The sequence below is a fragment of the Vicugna pacos genome, chromosome 1, assembly GCF_048564905.1.
Source record: "Vicugna pacos chromosome 1, VicPac4, whole genome shotgun sequence".
Classification (NCBI taxonomy): Eukaryota; Metazoa; Chordata; class Mammalia; order Artiodactyla; family Camelidae; genus Vicugna; species Vicugna pacos.
In genome coordinates, this window is record NC_132987.1 from 27,767,440 (window position 1) to 27,794,879 (window position 27,440).

The 27,440-nt window shown below is 43.6% G+C and overlaps 1 protein-coding gene across 9 annotated transcripts in view; it reads left to right on the plus strand.

Moving 5' to 3' along the window:
• MED12L (mediator complex subunit 12L) overlaps positions 1 to 27,440 on the plus strand; it is a 295,438-nt gene that overhangs the window by 59,024 nt on the left and 208,974 nt on the right. For all 9 annotated transcript variants that reach the window (XR_012071818.1, XR_012071816.1, XR_012071817.1 and 6 more), the window contains exons 8-15: positions 737 to 1,006; positions 4,808 to 4,957; positions 5,749 to 5,848; positions 6,171 to 6,307; positions 19,662 to 19,793; positions 22,367 to 22,493; positions 24,506 to 24,720; positions 26,910 to 27,086. Coding sequence is in view for 5 of the 9 variants with exons in the window: in XM_072959151.1 (XP_072815252.1) it covers positions 737 to 1,006; positions 4,808 to 4,957; positions 5,749 to 5,848; positions 6,171 to 6,307; positions 19,662 to 19,793; positions 22,367 to 22,493; positions 24,506 to 24,720; positions 26,910 to 27,086 (1,308 nt within the window). In the remaining 4 variants the exon portion in view is untranslated. The remainder of the gene's footprint in view (positions 1 to 736; positions 1,007 to 4,807; positions 4,958 to 5,748; positions 5,849 to 6,170; positions 6,308 to 19,661; positions 19,794 to 22,366; positions 22,494 to 24,505; positions 24,721 to 26,909; positions 27,087 to 27,440) is intronic.

Consider the following 27,440-nt stretch of genomic DNA (forward strand, 5'->3'; position numbering starts at 1 on the left):
CTCCTTCTAAGGATATAGAGGACCTTCTCCATTCTTTTGATATTCTTTGAGCCACTGGGCATGGGAGCTTCCTATTTTTGTGACTGGTCTAAGATCTGTTAAAATTTAGGCTATCTGGATGAAACTTACTGAAAAAATAAAAATTTCTTGGAAAGGTAATTCATGCTTTTGATGATTCAAACCACATGAAAGAGGATCTGGTGAAAAGTAATTCTTTGTCACCCTAGTGCTTCCCAGAGACCACACCGTTCTGCTGCTGGTGTCCTGTGTCCACCCTGAGGTGGCCTCTGCCTGTGCCGACCTCTACAGTCAGTCACTCCTTCCAGACGTGCCTGTTGAGCCCTTGAGATGTGACAAGCACACACTGAGATGCGCTCTTAGTATCACCTGCACATCAGGCTTCAGACTTAGTACAGAAAGAAAGGAGCGAATAGTATCATGAATGCTTTCTGTGTTGATAGCATGTTGAAATGATAGCGTTCTTGATTTAGCTATATTGGGCTACATAAAATACATCATTCTTTTAATTTTGCCTGTTTTTTTAAATGGCTGCTAGAAAATTGAGAATCCCACCTGTGGCTTGCATTATATTTCTGTTGGATGGCACTGGTCTAGACAGTACCTTTGAAGTTTGTTTTTGTGTTTGTTTTTTTAATGAAAAAAAAGTCTGTATTGCAGTGGTTCTCTGGCCGAGGAGCCTAAGACGTGGCTGAGTCTGGTGTCCTGTGCTTCTCAGTACTCAGATGAGTTTGTGCAGTCGGCCTACCTGTCTCGTCGTCTGGCCTACTTCTGTGCCCGGCGCCTCGCCCTGCTGCTGAGTGACAGCCCCACCCTCCTAGCCGCCCACTCACCGCACATGATGGTAGGAGCGAACAGCTCGAGCATCGGGGCCCCCAGCCCCGGCCCCCCGGGCCCCGGCATGAGCCCCGTGCAGCTGGCCTTCTCAGACTTCCTCTCCTGTGCGCAGCACGGCCCCCTGGTTTACGGGCTCAGTTGTATGTTGCAGGTGAGTCCCTGGTCCTTCCCATTCCGTGTTAAACACTCCATGTAGGGAACAGCTGAGCTGGGAGCTGCATCTTCAACGTTCATGTCACGTCTCTAGTGGTTTCCTCATCCGAGTAATCTATAGATGGAAGTTTCATGGTTTATTTTTTTAAAACTCAATAAATATCTTTTATTAAAGAAAAAAAGGAATATTGTTAAGCACCAAAACTGTATGTTGTATTGAATGTACAAGAAGAGAAAGGTGATTGCAATACCTGGTGTACAAGTACTTAACTCTGAAGTCATGGGTGTTAAAAAGAAAAAACATGAAATACAAAGCAATACAGTAATTACAATGCAGAGAAGTTGCACTAAAGAGCAAAAGGCAACAATCAAAACAGTTACTGGGGATTTCATAGTATTGTTCTAAATGCTTAGTTTTTTCCTTTGTACTTTTAGTACTTCAGAATGTATTTTTTAATTAAAAAATTTTTATTTTTTTGTTGGGCGGAGGTAATTAGGTTTGTTGATTTATTTATTTATTTTTAATGGAGGTACTGGGGATTGAACCCAGGACCTCGTGCACGCCAGGCACACACTCTACCAGTTGCCAATACCGCCCCCAATGCTTTAGAATGTTAATTGAGCATATTTAAGTATTGTAAATTTGCAAGAGTTGCAGTTTACATTACACTTCACCACACACTGTCCATTTAGTGTAACAGGTATTAAAGCCATGCTGAAAAGCCAAGCACAATGTGCTAGTGTTTTGCTTCTACCATTATAATGTTGCACAAAGCTCGTAAATTGGTTTGCTATTACAATTTTCATTTAACCAGAAAGGCTTAAAAAATGTCAGTTTCATCTGCCCTAATGGGCTTTTATTCATGCAAAAGGATCTGTAGCCTTTGTTTTTTCATAAACTATATATTATGGTTTTACAGGTGGGGAAGATTCAGGTTTTTTTGAAGATTTTATTTATTTTTTTGGTTGAGGGGAGGTAATTAGATTTATTTATTTATTCTTGGAGGAAGTGCTGGGGATTGAACCCAGGACCTCATGCATGCTAAGCCTGCGCTCCACCACAGAGCTATTCGCTACCCCCGCCGGAGGTTTCATGTTTTTATACCCCGTGTCAGGTCAAGGTGAGAGGAGATTTGCTGCTTCTGTCTAGAAGTAAGGATACCGTGGTTGTTCTTTATCAGGACTGTTAGGTAGTTCTGTGATTGAAAGTCGTTCAGGGAGCCCACAGAACAAGGCAGCTGTGTTCCTGTCCTTCCAGAGAGACGGCTTCTCCGTGCAGCAGCTGTGGCTTCCTCAGTCCACTGCTTGAGTTGGTTGCCTTCTTTCTCTGTTTCTTAAAAATCCAAATAGTTCACGAGGCTCTGTTCACCAGCCAGGCGTCATCGCTTGCTGGGTGCTTGAAAGTCCAAGAGCACGTGGGCCATGGGCTGATGCTGTCGGGCGTGAGGTGCAGCCCTGCCCTAGAGGAGCTCACAGGTGGTGTTCAGGTCACATTTCTTGGCTCTCAGTGTAGCCTGCTCTTTACAAAGGAGCTTTGGGACAGGGCTGGCCATGGAGATAGGGTCTCCACCATGGTGGAGTTTACTGGCTTGTCAGGAGGACAGACGTGCTCATAATGGGCTGCTTCCACATCCTGTTCCAAGGGGCTGGTGAAGCGATGCTTGGGGGGGCTCAGCATGTTGAGAAATGCAACTTCTAGTCCAACCTAGAATTCAGGGAGATTTTTCTGGAGAAAGCGGTCCTGACTAGTGCTTATAATATGGATTAAAAAAAAAATGTGGTAGGAGTGTTCCTGGCAGGGGGAACAGCATGGAGAAAGGCCCAGAGGGTTGATCAGTCACCTGGTGTGCAGGTTGGTTTTAATGGAATATAAAGTATGAGACCTGTTGGCGATCAGGGCATAAAAGACTGCTGTGTGCCTTATGATTGAGGTAGGGGGTATCACTGAAGGTGATTTTGTGCAGGAAGTGACATGGTCAGTTGTGTGTTTTTGTTAGATTGTTTTGGCCACAGCAGAGAGAAGATCTTTGGGGGTGGGGAGGTCGGGGAGGGAGAGGCAAAGATAAGAAGGCAGCTGGCTTGAACACCTTTGGGCTATTTTAGATGGTTTTATCCCTTGAGATCTCCACGTGGATACATTCAAGAAGTGGTTCTGTGTCTGATTCTGAAAATGAGGGCTGACAACTGGCCAGATGTGTGGATTTGAGTCACTCAGGGCTGCTTGGCTGGTCAAGACCCTGAGATGGGGTGAGATTACCTAGAGAGTTAGTGTGAAGGCTGACCTATGAACCTGAGAGGCACCCGGGGTCAGAGTTTGTAGAGGGGATGTTCACAGAGATGCCCAGGAAAGGCTGGCCAGACTGGAGAGAGAAGAATGGGGGAGAGGGTTGTTACAGAAACAAAGGTGATGACCAAATATGCCAACTGATGAGGGATGTTGAGGGTAGGAGAGTATGTGTGTGTGGTTGGGGAGGGCTATATGAGAACTCTGTGTTTTCTACTCAGTTCTGCTGTGGGCCTGAAACTGCTCTAAAAAAAATAAAGTCTATTAAAAAAAAAGAAAAATCCCAAAGATGACCAGAATAATATTGTCATAATTTGGTTATAATCATATTAATGACATTTACTGTGCTCCAGGCACTGTTGGTAAGCTGTGGCGTATACTGAGTCATTCAGTTCTCAGAACCACCCCATGAGATAGGAAATCAGTGTTATTCCTGTAACATGAATAGTGAAATGGAGACACAGGTCACACTGCAAGTAAGTGACAGAGCTAGAATCCACACCCAGTCTGGATCCACAGTCCACACTCTTAACCATGGTGCCAGACTGCTCTGGGTAGCGCAGAAAGTCCCCAGGAGTTACTCGTGGGCAGAGCCCAGTGGACCGGGGACGTCTTGTAGGACGACGGCTGAAACTACTATTTGAGAATGTGGTGGCCACGGGTGATCTGCTGAGTGGTGGGCGAAGAGCCGTGTTAAGGTGCTGACGTCACCTTGGGCTGGCTCCGTGTCTCCTCTGTGGCTCGTGTTCCTGTTGGGTACGGTTAGGGAATGACACTCCCTCCCTCACGGGGTTGTGATGCCTGAGTAAGACGGTCACAGACGGCGCTTCGTGCAGGCTGGTTGAGTGGACAGTATCTGCAGGGGCCTAAGTCGGGGGACACAGGCGACAGTCTGTAGGTCAGGTCCAGCCCACAAGCTTAGAATAGGTTTTACACATCAGTCAGTGATTAAAGCACAAAAGGAGACTGTGTGATAGGGACTCTAGGTGGCCTGAAAGGCTTGAATCGTTTACTGTCTGGCTTTTTATAGGAAAGTTTGACCCCCCGATGGCCCAGGGTTACTACCTGCCTAGCATTTGAGAGGCTACTTATCGCACCATTATTTGAGAGGAAAAAATTTTACTTTCTAGGTTTTTACAACCTAGAAATTATATATTCTAATTTTGTCTCATGTTTAAATTGCATTTAAAAACCTGTTTTAAGTGACAATTTTTGGGTGATGATTACAGCATTTTAGGAAGTTTCCTAGGCTTCCTGTGCTAGAATTTAGCACATAAATGATAATATTCCTTAATTTCTCAATAGCTGTATTTCCTCCTGTTCAAGTTAATAATTCCATCTTAGTTTTATCTTATCACTGGAAAAGTTGAGAATGAATTAAGACATTCGTATTGTAAACTCACCGGTAGGAAACAATAATTTAGTCAGGAAACCGGGTGTCACTTTTTAATCCTCAAGCTTTCGTAATACTTTTCTCCTTCCTCTAAACATCTGGATTTTCTGCTCCATTTCCAGACTGTTACTCTCTGTTGCCCAAGTGCCTTGGTGTGGAATTACTCCACAAACGACAGTAAGAGCGCGAACCCAGGCTCGCCCCTCGATCTGCTGCAGGTGGCCCCCTCCTGCCTCCCCATGCCGGGTGGGAACACGGCCTTCAACCAGCAGGTAGACTTTCTGTTACGGTTTGATGGGTGTTTTCATTCTTGAGAGGTGTCCCGGCAGTGCAGGCCGAGCCTGGGTTTCAGCAGCCTCAGATCGTTGTCCCAGCCCTGCCCCCAGGTGGCCGGGGTCGGGGAGGTACGCAGCCTCTCTGAACGCACAGGTTCACCATGTCACTCCTTTTCTTCTCACCCCGGTGCTGGGCTGTTCTTGCAGGGCCCCCCCCAGCCAACCCCCACGGTAACTGGTGGCTCTAACCCGTGACCACGACACCCGAACTTAATAGTCTATACATTAGTGTAGTAATGTGCCAAAGATGTAACAGCTACTGAATATCTAGACTATTATATGTATTTTATTAGTGCTGGATTATTTGGTTCAAAGACTGAAGTAATTTGAACCACAGGATCATGGCTCATATTTAGAATAAGGGCTGTGTTTTGTTTTACCAAGCAATTTTCTTAAATTAATAAAACGTGTCCGGTTGCGTTCATACATAGAAGAAATGCTCAAAGATGATACTTTAGAACCTTCATCTTTCTGTATGATGTCTTAAAAATATTCCACTTGTAAAGTTTTTTTTTTTTTTTGCAAGCATTTATTTTTGAAAACTGGCATTGAGTCAGCACTTGTCAATTTTAAAATGCACTTCTTGGGTGACGGGCTGGATTTCCCACAATGCAGTCAAGACTGTAGTTCACTGTAGGATGCCCTGCTCATGTGGAAAAGGCTGACATGATTTAGACAGCCGCTGTGGCTTTCCAGGCGCAAGTTAATTAGAAGCGATTATCTTTCAGGTTCGGGCAAGGATTTATGAGGTAGAACAGCAGATAAAACAAAGAGGCCGTGCAGTGGAAGTTCGGTGGTCTTTTGACAAGTGCCAGGAGTCAACAGCAGGTACAGAACACCACCACAGAAGGAGGAGTGCTTGTGAACGTTGGACTTCCTGCCGCGTTTCTGATTCTTGTAAATCAGTGCACATACCGCGTAAGGACGCTTTTGGACAGAGCCACCTAGTGAATTTTGAGGGCGTCCTTCAGTCTATGCCCTTTAGATACTGGCTGTCTAGAATGTCACGTTTTGTTTTATTGGCAATTCTTTTATGCTGAGAATGATAATTGCTTAAAATTCCTTTTTGCCCCACGTGATGATGATTGTGTACTGTGCTGTTCTGGCTTTGTTTGGCTTCTTTAACTACCTCCTTCATTTCTGCATCTAGGGGTGACCATTAGTCGGGTTTTGCACACGTTGGAGGTGTTGGATCGACACTGTTTTGACCGAACTGATTCCAGCAACTCAATGGAGACGCTTTACCATAAGATTTTCTGGGCAAACCAAAACAAAGATAACCAAGAGGTAGTTAACATTTCTTTTCTTCTTTTCACCTTTTATTTTCTTAGCATATTTTCTTCTTTTTTGTTCAGTAAATTCCTGCAAAGCCTTTTCTATGAAGTGCAATACCTTATGAAGGCATCCACACCCTGAAATCATTCTGCTGTTGTGCTGAAATAACCCACCATTAAAATGAAATGTCCTTTGGGTTGGTCTGTCTAAGTGTATTGGTTGGAAAGATTTCTCTTAGCCCTTTTATCACCACTCCCCATCCTTTTAGTTTTAACAGAATATCCTTCGTCTGGTGATTGGTCTTTATTTTGGCTTTAACTTAGGCTAAATATTAAGATACATTCTCCCAATCAGAGAGCAGTGAATGAATACTTGTGGTCATGGTGTTTGAAAAATCTATAGACGGTGTATTAGGAGTCTCCAGAGAAACAGAACCAATAAGGGAAAAGTTTACATATATATTATATTATATAAAAGTAGAGAGAAGTTTATTCTAAGGAATTGGCTCACATGATTGTAGAGGTTGGCAAGTGTGAAATGTGCAGGGCAGGCCAGTAGGCTGGAGACCCAGGGAAGAGTTAATGTCACAGGCTTGAGTCTGGAGGCAGAATTCCTTCTTCATCGGAGGATGGGGGTGGGGGGGATGAGGAGCGGGAAGGTGGGAACCTGTCTTTTCTCTTAAGGCCTTCAGCTGATTGGATGAGGCCCACCTGCATTATAGTGGATTGTCTGCTTTATTCAAAGTTTACTGATTTAAATGTTATTCACATTTGAAAAAAATACCTTCACAGCAACATCTCCACTGGAGTTTGACCAGAAAACTGGGTACCATAGCCAGCCAAGTTGACATGTAAAATTAACCATCACAGACAGTTTTTATCTTACGCTTTCCTAGCAATATTTCACTATTAAAATGCTCCAGTAGCACAGAATTTTCAATAATGTTTTTTCACTCTTATTTTGAGAGACATATAAACTTTCTCTTCTTTTTACAATGGAAAGTATGTATAGTTTATCCAGGTTGTGCTAGGCACCAGGAAGGCAGAGGTAAATTTTAACACATGGTACCCATTTCGAAGGAACACTTTATTTAATGTAATTAGTTGATTTACTTATTAAAAGATAATTGATTTATAATATTAGTTTCTCGTGTACAGCATAGTGATTGACTGTATTTATAGATTATTCTCCATTTAAAGTTATTACCAAATAATGGCTGTATTTCCCTGTGTTGTACAAAGGAGCACGGTATAATTAACTGATTATAAATATCTTTGATTCTCATATTAGCCTTTGGGAATGCATGAGGACAGAAGAGATAAAACAGCAACCAGAAACCTTTCCTTATCCTACCTTTATGTGAGCCTGATGTGAACTTGTTCCAGGTTATTCTTTTTAAAGTAATTTGTATACGTCAGCACCTTGCTTCTCAAAGATGAGGTTCAAGACTGCTGATGCCAAGTAGGATGCTGAGTGTGAGGAACAGGCTGGGTGTATTTTCTGACTCATGGCGAGTCTCAGTAGAAGTGCTCCAGTATCTCTGTAGAGCACGTTGATTATAAGTCTACCTAATTCTCTGCTTATTGACACAGGTTCGAATGTTATGTGTGTGTGTGTGTTCTGGCGGGGTGGAGACCTTAAAGTCTCTCTTTGAAATAAAGACTTTCTTAGATAAAAGACCTCAAGAATATTAAGTTTTTTTTTTTAATACATAGAAGTGAGATATCTGGAAGGAAAGTAGAGATAAAATTTAAGGTGTCCTTTTGGATTGTGAAGCTTCTTACACCAAGTGTTGACTCAAGACAACGTGGTTCACTGGTGAGAGTTTTACCAAGTCCCCCGGAGCCCCTTCAGGTTTGCGGCTGGCCTGGCTATTTAAGTTCCTAGTGAATGAACTGGCCAACTTCAGAACTATGTGCCTCATTCACCCGCAGAGACTGAAGTTGCTCACCAGCACCCCAAAAAGAAAATGAGGAGTGTCTAATCAAGGGCAGAAATTAGGTCTGATGTTTTTGAATAAAATCACACTTTTAGCGTCTCTTTAAGGCACAGTTGCCTCCAGAGTCTGTGCTTGAGATTAGCCATTGGGGAATGAGAAGAAATTATTAGAACTTCTATGTAGATAATATTTTTTTAAAAACCCCACATTTTAAGCAGCTCCATTTTATCTAAGTTTTATAATTAACATAATTGTTATGGTAGTATGGGTATAGAAATTATAAGTAAATATATGTATATTGAGAGTATTTACTAAGAAGAAGAAGAAAAAAACAGAGCTGAAAATGTTTGTGAGAACTGTTTGGAGATCCTGGCTCTAAGCTCCCTGTGAACGAGTGACTTCACCCAGGCTGTGGGGAGGTGCTGCCACTAGAGGGCGCCGTGTGCCCAGGGCTGAGAGTCCTGGATGCTCTGGTTAGAGACTTCATTGGAAGGAACATCAGTGCTGCCCATTCAAGAGTAATTGTATTGAATGTTGACTCAACTCCGGAAAGATTTGATGTGAGTGAGTGGTTGCTTTGTGGTTACTCCGCTGTTTTATGAGTAAGACAAAAACTGCATTTTAAATCTGTAATTCAGACTGGTCACCTTTTCTTAATAATCTATCAGAGTAACTGGACAGGTCCTTCTGAAATATTTAACAATAAATAATTTTTTCAGTATGGCTTTGGCATCTGTCTTTGTGTATATGTGTGTGTATATTTGTATGTGAATGACCGGGTTTCATCTGTGTGTTTACTCTTCAACAGGGTTCCCTGTTTTCTTGATCACTGAGTCACTTTGGGTATTTCTGGAATTCGTGTATGAGTGCAGAACTGTTTTGACTCCTGATCAGCTGTATGACTTAGGGCAAGTTAGTTGCTGCTTTAGGACCCTTTCCTGTTAAATTGGCATAGAACACTTCCTTGCCCCGCCTCTAAGGAGACATGAGCACCTTGAAAATTCTAAAGCTCTGTATAAACAGATTTTAAAAAATTGTTACTGTCAATGATCATAGCATAGCAATAATTATTACTATTATATTGGAAGAACCAGTTTATTGAAGCTATAATTCTCAGATAAGAAGGAGTTCTATGAAGTGATATGGTTAGGATTCAGAAACACGGCTCCCTTTTTGAAAACACACTTCCCCCTTTACGGTTTCGTAGCTTGTGTTAGGACCCAGACAACATGATAGATAAGTTGACAGACTGACCAGCCTCTGTGGTTGCAGTAAGGTTGAGGTTGAGGTTTGCTCTTGCAAAAGCTGTGTTTAGGTGGGTCTGGGCCCCGGACTGCACAGCTTACTTCCCCACATCTGTTTAGGAAACTTGAACTTTCCTCTCCTCGATTCCCTTTTCTCTGGAACTGCTAAGGGGAAATCCAGTTTTCTCCGCCCTCGTGGGGGGAGTGGGAGGGGGCAGCCGTCCAGATGAGACAAGGGACCTGAGGTTCAGACTGGTGTGTGTAGCCAGTCTTGGTATTGGGTGAGAGCCTGCTGAAAACAGTAATGCGTAGGACGCAGGCATTCAAAGCCTCGGTCCTGCCCCAGAGGGGGCTGCGGTCACAGAGTGAGTAGGAGCTGGTGTGCCCCAAGTCGGGTGTGCCAGGGCCACAGCAGCCTTCCACAACTCCCCGTGGAAAGCCTCATTCCTTTACCCTCCCCGCAGCCCCTCAGAGCCCCAACTACTGCTTCTGAGGTCGGGCTTGGGTGAAAATACATGTCTGGAAACCCTTAATATTTGCTTATTCTAGATTTATGCTACTTGGTTTTCCATGCAGTGTAGTGTGAGATAGAAACATTTGTAATGCTTAGGAAGGGGCTCAGAGACTCGTGTCCCGTGGTGTGCAGCAGGTGTGGACCAGGGGTGGGCTGCTGTGTGCGGGGCGCCGAGAGGGCAGGGCCAAGGGGACCAGGACAGGGTGAGCCCTTCCTGAGCAGGGCAGCCAGTCTTGGCTTCTGCCTGGTTTGCTGTTTCAGAACTGTTTCTACGCTGCATGCTGGAGGCAGAGAAGCCGGACATCCCCATGAGGGAGTCACTCTTGATTCCAGCCCTGACCGCATCTGTCACATGACACCCACAGGCAGGGGTCACTATGCTGACCTCACCTCTGAGCAGCTGGATGGGGAGCTGCCCCCTCCACCTTCCAGATCCCCCGGAGCAGTTCCTTCTGCCTGGCTTCTCTCCTTGTCTGTGTGAGGCGTGCGGGGAGAAGCAGCTGCATCTCTGGGTACCCTGGGGACGAGGAGAGAAGGGAAAGGTGGCAGGAAGAGCTGCCTTTTCACTTCTCTCTCTGGCGCCCAAGGAAGCAAACTTTCTCCTAAGTAATGAAAAGGCCAAGCCAGCTGCACTGGCCACACTGGCCAAAACATTTCTTCCTTCCCTGCTGTTTGATCAGAACTGCCACACACCAGAAAGCTGAAAAGCGACAGGTCTATTGTTTGTATTTATTTTATGCCTAGAATATGCACGAAGCATTCCCTGGACAGATTTGATGGGCTGACATGGGTTTTTTTGAATGTAGAGGCCTCCCTCCTGCTCTGACTCGAAGTTCTCCAGGGCCAGCCCCGCTGTGCGTCACGGTGTCTGTGGGACTCTGACCAGACCATCCACCAAGGCAGAATCTCCACCTCTTTTCTGCCATGGCTGTTCCGTGGGTGTCTTCCCGCAAGCCCAGGGCTCCACAGGTCGGGGTCAGTGTTCCTCCTGCGCACCAGCATGTCCTCAGTCTCCTGCACCACGCGGGGACCTAGCAAGTCCTTGAGGGGCTTATAAAAAAGCTGCTGGGACCATGAACTAGAAGGGAAAACTGCTCTATGAGATTTGGTTTGGCAGGGCTGGGGTGAGGGCAGTGATGAGATCTGTACAATGTGTTGGCTTTACTCATGGTTCAGGTGCATAAAAGGGTACATGCAGGTGGAGGTAGGAGTGTGGCTGACAGGAGAGCTCTCAGCTGGCAAGTCAGCAGGTTAGTGCACTTCTGTGGTGGCGTTACAGACAGTTCACTTACTTGTGATGAGCCAGATGATGTGAAAATGGCACGAAACCATATGGATGAGACATTTCAGTATTTATGGTGCTGAGCTTGTAAATGGGCACTCAGTAAACACTAGCTGCTGCCCTTACTGACGGACGGACGGACATAGGGAGGCAGGTGAAGACTCTGGAGAGATGGAAGGAATGTGATCCCTTTGGACTGCTGTGAAAACACACACACACACACACACAGACACAGACACACACACACCCTCCCCCCCCCCCTTTGCACAACCCACTGTGTCCATAGAGCACAGCCTGGATCTGTCAGGCCTTCACATTCTTAGGTTTCCACAAAGGCTTTCCCCCTCAGCAGGGAAGCAGTGGGATGGACTGGCCCACCCTGGGTGAGGTGGCCGCAGTACCATCTTGTAAAAGAGGTCACACTTGTTTCAATGATTAGGGCTTTTTCCCCTCCATGTTGTTTAAGAAAAAGTTACTTTCTAAAACCAGGACTCAAGATAAGAGGGCCAAATGAGGCAAAAATGCAGCAAATGAGGAAGAGCCCCGCGGAGGGCTCCCTGCGCAGGCCCCCTGCGCTGACCTGTTACACGGTCGCTGTAAGTGCCGGTCATGGCCCCGCCGCGGCTGCCCGCTCCTTGGAAGTTCCCCGTGTTCCTGCGGGACACCCAGAGGAGGCATGGCTGGTCATTTACAGCTGCCCTTTTCTCCTTTCTTAAACTAAATCTGTTAGTAAAAGGGGAGTTAGGGTCACATAGCTGGGGGAGACAGTGGCGTGTCCAGACATTTCGACTTTGCTGTTATCGACAAGGGCTAGTAATGAATCCATTTAGATTGGGGTGGGCCTCCTGGTTTTTTTCTTTCTTTCTTTCTTTTCTTTTTCAGCTTTTTTCTTGAGTACTTCTTTGCACTAGGCTCTGTTGTAAGACATTTTCTCTGGCTGGTGAGACACAGGTTTAAAAAATTTTTTTTTGCAGGAGAAGGGTACAGCTCAGTGGCCAAGTGCATACATGAGGTCCTGGGTTCAGTCCCCAGTACCTCCATTAAAATAAATAAATAAACCTAATTATCCCCTCCCAAAATAAATAAAAAACAATAAAACAAAAAAATCCTTAAAAATTTTATTTAAAATCTCCTACTTTGCAGAGTGAGGAAACGAAGGCTTAGAGAAAAGGAGTAAGTTACCTGAGAGGTCAGCTCACTGGTGAGTGAAGAGGGATTGGGACCCTAAATGGTTCCAGAACAACGTTCTTCACGAGCACATTCTAGTCCCTGTACTGCTTCTTTAAAAAATAATTTTATTTCAAGTGAATATAGCTGACCATACAGGTGTCAGATGTAATTTTGGAAAAAAAGGAAGGGAAAACCTTTAATAATTGCCATGAACAGTTTCCACGCTGATACTGGCATATTTATTTGCAGGAATAATCTCTAACTGATTTTTAAAAGCTTGACAGTTTTACCACAGTAAACAGTATTTATGTCAGAAAATTCAAACCCTCAGGTTGAGCAGTTTGGCCGTTGTCGGCGGTCACAACCTTGGAGCCCAGTTCAGACCTGGATCACTGGAATCCGGGCTTTGCTGTCAAGTAGCCGGGTGGCCCCAGACTGGTGACTTAGCTCCCTCGGTGTCATTCTCTTTGTCCATCCGATGGCCTTGCTGATAGAATCCACTTTGTGCGGTAGCGTGTGGTGAACACCTAGTAAATGCTGACCGTTATGTTCTTGGCTGGGCACCTTTGGTTGTTGGGTGAGGTGAACCTAGCACTTGGCTTCAGAAATGTACCCTTCTCATCTGTGTGTTTCCTTCATTCAGCATGAGAGGCAAGCAGGAAGGTCTCTCGTACCAGACAGTGAAGACTCGGAAACCAAGTCTAGTGTTTCAGTTACCTTCCGTATGAGAGACCTGGCTCTCTCCAAGGACTTCGGAGGGTTTGCTTTGATCTGATTCATCTCACAAGTGACTTCTGTTATGCAGTCACATATGTCTCAAAATTCTGTTTTCTTTATTTGTGTTACTTGAATGTTGATGACTTAACTGAGCGGTAGCATATTATTTTTTTGGCACAGTGCAAATTAGTGATAGTTGATTTTAATACTCAGAGGAATTGTTTTAATTTTGTTATCTACCTCCTTTCTTAGAACTTAAGATCTGTACTATTTTTAACTGCTGCTTTAAGAAAAAGAAAAGGAAGTCTTTTTTGCTTATATGCTCTATGTTTTGTTTCTTGGATGTCGCAAGACCTGAAGACTGCTACCCACATGGATTCTAAGAATGTGAGACTAGGAACATCTACCCTTTCTCTTGTCAAAAACCAGCCGTCTCAAGTATCTTTTGGAAATGTACATGTGGAAACATTCAAATATATAAAAATTTTTTGAAAGTGAATACTGTTAATATTGGAATAATCTTCTGAGTGTGTGGTTAACAATCTTAGGCTTATTATCTTGTATGGTGATTTTGACTGTTAGAAGGACTATTTGTGACTTTGTACAACAGACTTAGAGTCTGTGAGCAGTTTGGACCAATTTTTACCTTACGTAACTCTTGAAGTATCTCTGAGACATTTAACAAGTTATTTAACCTTAGGAGGCCTCAGTTTGCTCACCAACATAGGACTGTTGTGAAAGCATTAGAACAGGGCACACCGTGTGACAAACATGCGTATGTACCAGCAGGAACCACCGTGCCTCTTAGTCCATGTGCTTTGGATGCTTTCCTGGGCGTTTGCATACACATACATGAACACGTAGCAGCTTCAGCAGGCTGGGGGACGTAAATGAGATTGCATTCTACAAAATATTCTGTAGATGTTTTTTCTTTTTCCTCCCATGACTACTTAATACTTATTGTTCATCAGTTTTTAGTGGTGTATTTTCTTCTAGTCATGATGTTTTCCAGTTCTCTGGATTGGTCGGGGCAGGTGGAGGATAATCATTTTATGCAAACTGGAGTCATCTTGCCACATCCATTCAAATATTTGTTTTATTTTCTTTCCATTGGCTAAATCTTTCATAATGATGCTAAATAATGGTGTTGTGGCCAAACTCATTAAATTAGAAATGAGAATGCTTCTGGTGTGCCACACTTAGTCAACGGTTAGATTGAATCAGTTATTTTCCCCAGTGTGTGTGTATGTGTCGGGGGAGGGGAACAAAATGTACCCCCACCCCCTTAATACACCTTGTTTTTACCTTTGGTTTCATGTAACACCGCACTGCTTTTATTCTTTGATTAGAAATATCTATTGAATCTACTACGTGCCAGGCACTGTGTTAGATGCTGAAAATAAAACCATGGGAAAAACAGATCCCTGCCTTGTAGGAGCACCTGGTTTAGCAAGTGTCAGAAGAGGAATGAAGTCTTTGGTATTTCACTCCTGTGGTTTCATTTTCTGCCTGTCAACTAGGTTACAAGTCCGGCTTGTCTCTGGAGAGGTAGAAGTCAGGTCGGAAACAGTGGGTGGCCGTGACTTGTTGGTGTGGGCTAGGCGGCAGGTTTTCTGGGGTGTACTGAGCCGGTGGGGAGAGTGCCGTGTCATCATGATGTGCTTCCAGCGACCTTGATTCACCCATGAGGGGAGCAGCGGAAAGAATGAGGTCTCCCAGTTCAGCTACTTTCGACCTCTGTTCTCTGGGCCATCTTAACTTACCTGTGAAACCTCAGTTTTTTTCATGTGTAGAATGGGAAAAGCAACATCGCCTTTAAAGTTTGTTGTTGAGATTAGAGATGATGTATGCAAGACACCCAGTACCTGATCAGTAAATATTTTCAATTATTACTACTGCTATCACTGTGGTTGGAAATTCACCATTATTAATATCATTACTGCTGTGACTATGTTTTAATTTATACCAGGGCTAGACCTCACACTCTTGACCCCCTGGTTTGGTGCTTTTTCTCCGACCTTAACTTTATGGGTCTGTCTCTCTGCGTGTCTGTCTCTCCCACTGGCCTGTGTGTAGTTACAGGCTAGGGGGTGCATGCTGTGGATTTTCAACAACTTCTTAGTATCTGTTAAAACCACCAATATGAAAAGCTGCCTGGTACCGCGCCTGAAGACCCCAGCTCTGGCTTACAGTGTTTGGGATGGCGAAGTGCTTTCCTTTAATAGTTCTCAGAGGTCTGTCTCCCTTTCCTAGTGGATGTTTAAAACCAATAGCCATGAAGCTGTGTTGTGAAAGATGCATCATTACATGCAAGTAAATTTTACAGCACAAGGGAGCAGAGCACTGTGATACTGTTAGCACTCAGAGTGGAGGCAGAAGAGCCCAGAGAAGCTTGGCCATTGTGTTCCCTGAGGGAGGGTCAAGATTACTTTCCAGTATTGCTCTGCTTATTTAGTTCATTTTCCAAGATTTATATTGTGGCAAGAGTTCCATTAATTAGTCACATGATCTTGGACAGCTGTTTAACATGTCTGTGCCTTGGTCTCCTTATTTGTAAAGTGAGGATAATAATAATAACCAGCTTATGGGTAGTAAAGATTGAAAGAAATAATTCTGGAAACACGTTTATTGTAGCATCTGACTGTAAATGGAGTATTCACTCAGTGTCAATTATTTTTATTCCTACCACCAGCAGATTTACCAGCATGTCTTTATTAATGATATTGAGAGTGATTAAGTCCATACTAAGTTATTTTTATATTTTAAATTTTCCTTAGAAGCAACTGAAAAGATTTACATTTAAGATCAGGTCCTCTTACTTTCTTTTCTGCTTGGGCCAGTTAAAAATGCTAAGACTTTAGCAAGGACTAGAATAAGCAATACACTTTGCAGAAAACCTTTTCTGAAAAACAGACTTTTGATCAGAATAGAAACAGACAGTTTCACTTGGTCAGGGCTAGTCTCTTTTATCATCCAAAATGTTTTACAAGACTGCGCACAGAGCAGTGCGTGTAATGAGTACCCAATAGAGTGCTTTTTTTTTTCTTGCATTCGAAGAATTACCTTAAGTCTTCACTGCCCAAGACCCAAATCCAGAAGGTCCCATTGATGCGGAGAGGGTGGAATATTATAGTTAGTAACCCCCTACTTGAACCACTTGGGGTGGGAGGAGGAGCAGTACCCCCAGAAGAAGCAGGGGGGCTGTTCCCAGAAGAAGGTTAGAACAGTGGGCGGGCAGGGAGCAGAGCTTGTCTGAGGCCTGACAACTTCCGTTCTCGGGAGGATTTGAGCTTTGCTGGTGATCACGCACCTCTGACTTCCCCTTTGCTGCGTTCTGTTGCAAGCCTGTCCTGTGTTCTGTTGCAAGCCTGTCCTGTCTGCCTTTCCTATTTATGCACCTTTAATTAGATATTGAAATAGTGCAGTTTGCCTGCAGAATAATAAAAATAAAGACAAAGCAACCCCACAAAAATTCACATAGTTCTGTTGCTGAGGGCAAGTTTTTTGGCCTGTGAACCGTCCATGTGAACCTTTCTCTTCCTGCAGGGTCACCTGGTTCTTGGTCTGACTTGATGCACTGTGCCTCTCTGACGTGTCAGAGGGCACCGTTGTCAGTTCCTGGGGCTGGGGCGGGGGGTGTTTTGGTATCGTGCTTCCCTGGTGTCTGGAGCAGTGGTTCTCACATCTTTTTACTTTAAGATAATTTCCTTGGGCCATATTCTCAGAGATTGAATTATCAGAGCAAATAGTATAAACGTTTTTAAGACTCTTGTTATATAGTAGAAATTACATCCAAAGGGGAAATATCAACTTTTATTCCTATAAAGTGATACATGAAATGATTTATATCTTGTGCCTGGAAGGTCTGGTGGCACGAGGTGCCCCATACTTGTTTATTGATGAATTAATAAGTGAGTGAACTAATGAGGCTACTACCTATTTCATGGTACTCCTCTTCTGTGAGTTTTTTCCCCTTGATTTTTAATTTTGTTGCTTTCCTGTATTTGCCATTTAACTGGCAGTCCTCTGCCCTTGTAATTCCTTCAACCTCAACCATGTGTTCTGCTTTTTTATGTGTTTGCTTAAAACTACTTGGAATTAATTTCCTATTACTGCAGTAACAAGTTATCAGAAATTTAGTGTCTTAAAGCAACACACACTTATTTTCTTACAGTTTTGGAGATTATGAGCTTACTGGGCTGTAATCAGGGAGCCAGTTGGGCTGCATTCCTTTCGCAGGCTCTGGGGTAGAATTTGTGTTTCCTTGTATTTTCCAGCTTCGAGAGATCACATACATTCCTTAGCCTTTGTCCTAATGCTCCATCTTCAAAGTCAGCAGAATAGCATCTTCACATCTCCCCTTGCCTCTGACTTGCGCTCCCATTGTCACATCTCTCTCTCTGCTGCCTTCCCCTGAGCATCCCTGTGCTCACAGTGGGCCCACCCACATAATCCAGGGTAATTCCCCCAGCAATCCCTGTCTCAGTCACAGTATTTCAAAAACTCAATCTTTTAGCAGCATTTCCCCCTGATGTTCTTAATTCACTTAATTCCTAATAATTCCAGCTTCAGTGGGAGGACTGCAGACCTTTTTGTCTTCAAGCTAAGATCTCAGATGTCTGCAGGCCGGGACGGACCGATGCTCGTCCCCTGTGAGGCGGGGGAGGTGCAGATGCCGCTGCCTGATTGCCTTCTCCTCCACCTGTCAGCATGTCTTGTTGCTGTATGGTTAGCTGCCTTTTCTGCTTTTCCCTCTACAAGGTGAAGTGTTTGAGAACAAGGGCCAGGTATTTAAAAATTTTATTTCCTCAATGCCTAGCATATTCAGGGTGCTTAATAAGTGCCTTTGGAAATGAATTGACTTTTTCCTAAGATTTGTTTTCCAGCACATTTCTACCCTAAACTGGTAATCATATCTGGATGTGTTAAAAAGAAGTCTTGTCCTTTATATATTCTTTTCTATGCATTTCTAGTCAAGCAGAGCTGATTACTTCACTTCGGTGAGTCAATTATTTATTCTTTTGTGGCATATTTTCATTTTATTTTGATGATATAGAGGAAAGTTTAAAAAGACTTTATGAATGTGACTGATGCACATTCCTGACTAGTGAATTTATTAAAAACTGATGGCAGTATTTTTAAGGTAACTCCTTTTGTTCTCTTTAATGCTCTGAATCTAAGTGTGCAGAGTTTCACTTTTATATTTTTGCTTTTCCCAGGATTAGATTGAACACAAGCAGGAAATTCTCCCAGTTTGCTTTCTTTTTTAAATGCTATGTCCAATTTTTACACATTTTAATGGACTTATTTTTCTTGTTTTAAATTAAGAGACCCAGAGCTCCTTTTGGGATACCTGCCCCAGATAACTTCACATTTCTTTGTTTTGAGTCAGCATGTGTTTAACCAAATTTACGGTAGGATGAGTAAAACTCTTGGAATCAACTGATTTATAGGATCTGAACTGTTTGCTACTATCTAAAAGCTGATCAGGATTCTTACCCTGGGATTCCTGGATGTCTTCTCGGAGTCCACGCACCTCCTGAAACGTTGTGCTAAATGTGTGTGCACTCATGTGTTGTTCCTGCAAGTGTGTTCCCAGCTGGCATGATCCTAATTGAGCTCACAGATTCCAAAGCATTAAGGACTTCTCACACAGCGTATAGATGCCAGTACTGCGACCGTCTAGTTCTTTCGGCAGAGTGTTTATGCAGCCGGGCAGGTACCACAGACTTGCAGTGGATGTCCCAGTGGTTGGCACAGATCCTCTAAAAGGAAGGGTGAGACTGCGTCGAAGGCCGATCGCCTTGCAGGCTCACCTCCTGCTCTCTCCCCAGTTCACGCCCCTGGGGTCCCTGTGGCCTTTCCTGGACTCCTCTCGTCCTAGCCCGTGCTGCCCTTTTCTAGGCCACAGCGACTGCAGCTGGTAGCTCTGGTGGCAGTGCTGGGCCCTGCTGGACCCAGGCTCCTGTCCTTTGTTAACTGGGTCTGCTTGGAAGTTCTGTTCCGTTCCATGCCTGGCTGTCATTTTCCCTTTGTTGTTTCGGAGGCAGTGGGTTTTGATCCGGCCTCCCTGCAGTTCTCCCTTCCAGGTCCTTCTTGGACTGAGCGGAGGCTGTGAGTGAGGGCCTGGGGGGTCAGCAGTGGGGTGAAGTCCTTGATGTTCAGGGTGGGCTCCCCTTTCTGTTTCCTTTGAAATTGAGTCTGGGGGGGTTGCTGGGGCTTGGTTATCATCCTCTGTGCATGAAGCCTGAACAAGGAAACCCGTTCTCCAGGGATTGTCACAGATTCAGCTGGTCTGTGTAAGTGATGTCTTTCCTTATGACCAAGTGTTTACGGTTTGTACCTCAATTAAAATAGATTTGGGACCACTTTCTAAAACGACTGTAATGAAACGTGATAAGAAAGCTTGAAAGCTTTAAATACCCTGTTGCTTGCATCCTAAACCTTACTGGGCGGAAGTTCGTCTGACATGGCTGGTACCCATTTCTCTTGGTCACTAGGTTGCCCCTAATGACGAGGCTGTGGTGACACTGTTGTGTGAATGGGCTGTGAGCTGTAAACGGTCGGGCAAGCACAGGGCGATGGCTGTGGCAAAACTCTTGGAGAAGAGGCAAGCAGAAATCGAGGCAGAGGTAGGTTCGGTTTTCTTTCTATGTGTAGGACACCATCACTTAAAAATACCGTTCTGGGCAAGGTTCTGCTTCTTACTCATTATGCCTTTGTTTTTTATTTTTGTTTTTTTTCTCATGAAGGAAAAGGGGAAAACGTACAAATTCACATAAAGACTCCATAGTAGGACCCCTCTAAGTTGATGAAGCCAAAACTGTACATTCTGGACTAAGTTAAAATGATATCTTTTAAAATACGACTTCAGTATCTAACGTAGAAGAGAAATCTCCCTCTGTGAGGTTAAGGCGCACACACATGCATGTATCTGTACATTTTGCATTATATACATCTGTGTATATACGCACACGTGTGTGTGGTGAATCTGGAAATACTTTGAGGCAGTTGTGACTGTGAGATTACAGCTGCCAAATTGTTTTACTTCTTGAGATTGTGTTCTGGCCCCAGAGAGCAATTAAAGCCTCTGGAGTAGATTATAAAAGAACAAACAAATGTTCGTAAACAGTAGCTTTGTTGCAGGAAAACTGTTAAGTGAGCCTCCCTTTCTGTCCTTGAGGTCTGGCGGGCTGGCTGGGGAGGAGGCGTGTCGAGGACCTACCGGGGCTGTCCCCTCTCAGCGGGGTGACTGCAGGGACCCCCGCCTGTCTCTGCTCCCTCTCGTGTTCCCCGCCATCCTCCACACAGCAGCCAGAGCCATCTTTTCAAAATGGAAAGGAATCACCTTGTCCTCTTCCTGAATCTCCCAATGGCTCCTTCCCGTGACACACAGAGTCTGACGTGGGCTGCACACCTGCCTTTCCCCCCTCGCCCCGTCCCTTCCCCGGCCCACACACAGCCTCAGTCACCGCAGGGTTCCTGTCTCCCCACGCACCGCACTCGCCTCTGCTCTTGCTGTTCCTTCTGGGTGCCGCTCTCTGTTCCCCGATCTTTACACGGCCACTCCTGTTTCGGGAGATGTCACTTCCTGTCTGTCATTTCTAGCTCTACGTGTGTCACCTCCTCCAGAAGCTCTTCTATCACCACCTGGTCCACAGTTGACAGCCCCCACAGCGCAGCCACTCTTTCTCACATCGCTCGGCTTTACTTTCCGCTTTGGCTCACCGTTTACTGCCCACTCTCCTCCAGATGTGAGCCTGACAGCGGGGGCCTCGCGCACCCTGTTCAGTGTTGTGTTGGCACCCTTGGCACCCAGAATAGTGCTCAGCGCATAACAGATGCTCAGAAAATGTCTGTTGCATGAATGGATACGCACTTAGCCGGCTCTCTGTTACTGCTCATACACCTGCCTCCTGTGACAGCACTAGAAAATGAAATAGGAAGAATATTTTCATAGGTCTCTCCTCCTGCTGGGAAGGTACTCTTCACTGGAATTCAAGAGATCATGTTGTTTAAATTGGGGCTTGAAGATAGCGATGCTAAGGTCTAAACCGCATGACCCCTTTTACAATGGGCAAATTAGAAAAAAGTGTTTCGTTGCATTTTTCTGTATATTTGAATAGACTATTCTTCCATGAATTTGCAATGATAAAACTTTAGTAACTAAAGTTGAATTCTTTAAACTTCATTGCTCCTTCTGAATTGTTTTTGTTGTGCCCTCTCCTCCCCCCACACATGTCCCAGGATACACATACGTATACACACACACACAACTGCACGCAGAAGAGGTTCGCACAGAGACGACTTTGTAATTTTAGTAGGTGTAAATGTGCCCATATCTAAAAGGGTATTCGCTCAGAGATGTTTCAGATAATTGATTTCTATTAATCACCATTTTCAAAACTTGACCTTTATAAAGAGGAGGGATTGAAGAGATGATATCTAAATATAATACTATTTTAGTATTAGAAGTAGATAATGAAAATGGGGAAGGTCAAAGAGATAGCAAAAAGAATAGAAAATGAGGTTCTGATGGCTTCTAAACTGTTTCTTTACTGGTCTTCTGGTAAGTTCTGACTTTAAGAATGTCAGAGTTAAACAGTTTCTCTAGACGTGTGTCATGAACTGTGGAGATTCCAGGAGGTCCTGAGAGAGCTTGCTGGTGAGGTGTGATGAGTGAAGAACCTTACTGGAGGAATGATGTTAGTTTTCTCATTCGACTCGGTACCTCCTCAGACATACTCAAAAATTCACTGCCCGACAAAAACAAACACAAAAGAATCAAACTCAGTAGTACATGCCCAGATATTTCTTGGATGGAACACCGCTAAACATGGACTATTTAAAAATGAAGACAACCTCATTGTTTTCAGTGGTTTTGCAGAGAGAGAGTGGGCAGTTGATTGTGCTGTGCTGCACATCCAGTGGGTGTTCTCGCCTGCTACGCAGTGTCCGCAGTTCACATGAATAGTGGTTTTCACAGGTATTCTTTGAAATTGTTTGCATTGTTCTGGGGCAGTTTCCCTCAACTTTTGGAAGTTATATTCACCTGTGATGCATGGACCTCGAATAAGTACAGAAATCTCAATTTTGCATGTTTTATCCAAGAATGTAAATATTAACAAACTAACAAATTTAATAACCTGTTGTGACTGTACTCGTCCCCTGTAATTAACTTTGCTTGTTTATTTTTTGATCGTAGAGATGTGGTGAGTCAGAGGTCTTAGATGAGAAGGAGTCCATTTCTTCAGCTTCTCTTGCTGGATCTAGCTTGCCTGTTTTCCAGAATGTTCTGCTGAGATTTTTAGATACACAGGCCCCTTCACTGTGTAAGTAAAGCTTTTTGCTTCCAGATCTTAGACAAGGGGATTGACCCCTTTTTGGGACTGAATCCTCCCTCATCTGTGATCTTACCAAAAGTTAGCACTGAAGATAATGCATATCTTACTGAGCAAAATTCTGTAATCTGTTTTCGAGGAGACTTTAATGCAATTTTAAAATCAGGCGATCTTCAAAGACTTAAATATCCAGAGTTTTAATAATTAAAACAATGAGTCACCTCATTCCCTTATATCGGTGGACTAATTTTCCCTTTCTAGATCTTTCTTACCAGAAGAGTGGAGCTAAGGTCCTGTGGTGTTTACTATATATATTGTGATTTGGAGTTTTCTCTTTTGGCACTGTTTTCTAAATTTCTGATATTCTAACTTCTGATATTAAAAGTGGGGAAAATAAAAGTACCTTATAACCAGGTCTCTGGTATCAGGAAGTAACTTGTAGATGTGGTTGGCTGCCTGCCTACACTCTCTGGGATGGTCAGGTCTTTCTTGTTCTTTTTGTGTCTTGTCTTCCATTGTTGGTGGGGAGTCGGGGGCTTGGGGACCAGCCAGCCAGCCAACCTGTGGGTGGAAACTTTAAGAAACTCATTTGTGTGATCAGAGTCGGCTCGATCTTATTCTGAGGTTCTCATATGACCGAGTGCAGCAGGGAGGGTCTCAGCGTAGATGGTGTGGGTTCAACAGAAAAATGTCAAAAGTGAAAAGTAACAGAAAAGCGGGGTGGGGGGAAGTGTGGAAGGTGAAGAAGGGAGGCATCTGTAGAGAAGAAGGAGGTAAAGCAGCAAGAAGTAGTCCTGATTCCTTTGTCCCATTTGGGGTTGAGTGATGCCTGGTGGTGAAGTTCTGGTAGTTACCTGGCAGCTCTTCTAGGACAGAGGGAGAGCAGGAGCCACAGCCAAGCTGGTGGTTGGAATGTAGGGAGCAGCGATGAAACGTGCAGAAGGGAGCAGAGAAATGAGAGGGCAGAGAGGTTCCGGAGAGGAGAAAACACATTGTCAGGAAGGGGAGTGAGAGCTGTGACTCACCTTGTGTCCTGGGGGAGGTAGAGAGACATTGGCCCTTTGCTTCCCTTATCCTGACTCCATCCCTGTTCTTTTTCTTTGGGAAAATCTTCCTCCCTAGAGGAAGCAAGCCTTGCTTGCTCTGGGCCCCATTCACTGCCCGTTAGAGCAAGCTCTTCCGTTTCTGAGTAGTTTGCTCATCACTGAGCTTGGAGGTGGGCTAGAGCAAACATTTAGGCTTGAGGTTTAGGGAACTGAGTTCAGCGTTCCCCGGGTCCAGCCGTGGTCGCTCTTGGTGTTTGTGAGTGTGATGGTACCGGGGCTGAGCTTTGTAGGTTGAGTTTTCGTAGTTAACTCCTTTTTCACCTTCTCTGAGAGGCACAGATAGGACGTTTGAGAGAGCAGTGGCGATAGGAGGAGTCACAAGGTGAGTTAAACAGACTGGTCATGAATTTTAAAGGGTGGCAGGGCTTCATCTTGGTGCTCCTTTCATTCTCTTTTTCTCTCTTCAGTGGATCCCACTCACTATTTTTTTCAGATACCAGTTGAATTATGGTTCTATTGTGAAGTCTATTTTGAAAAAGTGCATACACACAGACACAGGCACACTGAAGGTAGAACCAACAGTCAAGAGTCATGAGCTTGTTACAATAGTAAAACCAGAGGAAAGCAGTCTAACCCTGCTTTTTTTTCTTACCTGAAATTTGGTGTTTCCATGATTAGTTCAGTGGTTATTCATTTGCCAGGGACCACTGTCTTTAAACTTGAAATGGTGCTTAGCTCATCGGATACTAGTTTTCCATTCATGTGGGACATTCAGAACTGGTGTGCCGGTTCTGCACAAAGAGCTAGAGCCTTATAGCAAGTTTTCCAATACATCCCTTACTTTGTTTAAAAAGAAAAATTACGAAAAATTGTGAAAATATTGTTAAGCCTTAGTAATTGGTTTTTTTCTACTGGGTCAAGGAAACTGGAGCCTTGATTGAATTTGATTCTTTGCAGCGGATCCGAACAGCGAATGTGAGAAGGTGGAGTTTGTGAACCTGGTGCTGCTCTTCTGCGAGTTCATCCGGCACGATGTCTTCTCCCACGACGCCTATATGTGCACCCTCATATCTCGAGGGGACCTATCCGTCACCGCCTCCACCCGGCCGCGGTCGCCTGCAGGAGAAAATGCCGATGAACACTATCCAAAGGACCATGACGTGAAAATGGAGGTATGGCCCTGGGAGGGGTGCCCCACCCCCCAGAAACAGCTCTGCTGGGGAAGCACTTTCAGAAGGGTTGTGTGGTGGTGGAAGTCGTGTTCTCTTGTTACAAAGCTCATTTATCTGTTCCTCACTAGCAAAAAACATTTGGACTATGGCTTCTATCTTCTAAAATTATCTTTTGGATATGCTACAACTATGAATGAAAAGATTGGACAGGCCATCACATTTTTCATTGGAATGAAATTGGAATTATGTGCTTCCAATTTTACTTATTTCTAATCCCCAGTTTTGGTTTAATGTGCCTCAAAATTGGACTTGTTTGGCCCTAAAGTCCTGGCTGTTTTCATTCTAAGGAGCATCTTTTCTCCAGTGTATCATTCATGACTTTCGTCGCTCTTTCCTGCATATACGTTAGTCATAACACATCGTATTTTCATTTTGATTAGCTAAAAATTTGATCTCTATCTCTCAAATGCTATAGAATTGCTCTTTTCAACAAATTACTTTATCCTGTGAATATGGCTTTATAATTTTCTGCTACTTTCTGGTATTTTGGACATTGTTCCAGATACTTAGGGGAATTTTCAAGGCAAAATAGATGAAGTTGATGATGGAATATAGTGGAAAATGGTGAGAGACTGTGATAATTTCTTAAAAATAAAGCCTCATATTGGTTCTGTTTAACATACTATTTTGATGTTTTTAGAACAGTGGTTATACTTGTAATTTAAAAAGCTGCTGTTAGCATTGCACACGTGAATTCATAGTTTGTACTTATAAGATTTTTAAAAATTATTTCTTCAGTGTAAATGCTTTTTTTTCCCCTAAATTTATCCATAATAGAAGTTACAAAGAGTAAAAAATAAAGTTACTTTACCTGTTTCTGCTTTTTCTTTTCTGTTCTTGGACATCAGGGTATCTTGTATCTTAAATATGCTCTTAAGATTTTTCTTACTAAGGCAAGTTGTTGAGCATGTGACTGGGGATAGCCCAGTGAAGGAAATTATGGCCAGTTTTTAATTAGGAAATTTGCTTGCTTTTCCCTTAAAATATCATGAAAGTTAGATCTTTCTCATCTTGAAGACTAAGAATGTGACTTTGCAAAGCAATGTATGTCTTAACTTTCTTCTATTTTATTGGAGGGGAAAAAGGACATTATGGGGGGAAAGGAGGTAGATGGTTTAAAATGTCGCTGTCTTGTTTTAGCCTCTTAATGAACTACAAAATTTACAATGTGACTTTCTTTCTCTGGCAATTATCAGGAACAGACAATTATGGCGCATATGGGCATTGACTCAGGAGCTACTAATATTTTTGATGAAGTAGACAAGAATGACTTTAAAACTGACTTTGGTTCGGAATTTCCAGTAGGTTCAACCTTCGAATTCTTTACGACCATCAACCCCACCTCACCAGCTCATCTCCCCCATCTGCTCCTTGCCCCGTGTGCTGGAATGACCTGTGTCCTTGTGACGCACGTGTGATCCTCTCATATTCCACCCGAGGGTGCAGTTAATCATCTCATGCAGTTGTCTCATTTCAGCTCATCCTCAGTTTTGGCTGTATTGCCTCCTTTTGTAAATTAACACTCCGGTCCTCATAGTTGACTGTGACTCATTTGTTTGTTTAGAGATCATTGTCTCTCAGGAATACACAAATGTCGTTTCATCAGGATGGTCCACGTTGATTTGCTCTGTGTGTGTTCATCTTCTAAATGGTCGCTTTCCTGGCTCTGGACTTGTCATACATTCTTCTGCTTGATCTCAGTATGATGACAGCGTGTTGTTCCTCATGGATCTCAATGTGTAACTCTTTATGAAAATGCATATTGGTTGGGGTACAGACTAAAACCTTTATGTCTATTATTCGTTAGTTTTATTAGTGAATTTCTGTTTATATGTTTTTGTAGGACATGTAGCCCTATGAGGAAAACACTTAAGTCTGGTTTCATCTCTGGGAAATGTCCCTGTGCACATTTCTTACATGTGTGATGTTGTCATTTTCTCATCTTCAGAATGGAGGATGATGCTACTGATCTGAATATGACATTTGTGGAAATGAATACAATTTATTATTCTGCTCAGGGGTTAAATAAGGAAAGGATATGGTATGAGTGTCTTGTGTGTTTGAAGTTCTGTGTTTTAGTTTTGCTCTCTTTCATTTACAATCTCCAACTTTTGTTTTACATGACTTAGATTTTTTCTCCCATGCCTGGAGAGTCCTGTGAGAATGCCAACCCTGCCTTGGGCAGGAGACTGTCAGTTAATGGTGAGAAGCTGTTGAAGAGAGAAAAGCCGAGGGAGTTAATTTTTCCATCGAACTATGACCTCCTACGACACCTGCAGTATGCAACCCATTTTCCCATACCTCTGGTAAGTCACTGCTTGTCAGTTGGCAACCTGATTATTTCATTGCAGGATCTTTGACCATTGATTACTCAACTAATTGCCTGAGTAATACATATGACAGCAGGTGAGTTTTTGTATTTGCTACTTCTTTTGTTATGATTCTCATTGTATAGCTTATGTGCTCATATGGTCCAGGTTTGTGGTGTGATGCTACTGGCTGGCTAGATTTAACAGAATTTCTGTATTAGTACCCTTTTTTCAAAAGCATTTGAGTCACTGCAAATGATGACTGATTGTGTTTCCCCACTTCAGTTTGAAACTCATTTACTTTTATGTGCACTGTGTTGTAGGAGGCGCTTTCGTATTATACAGATGAGC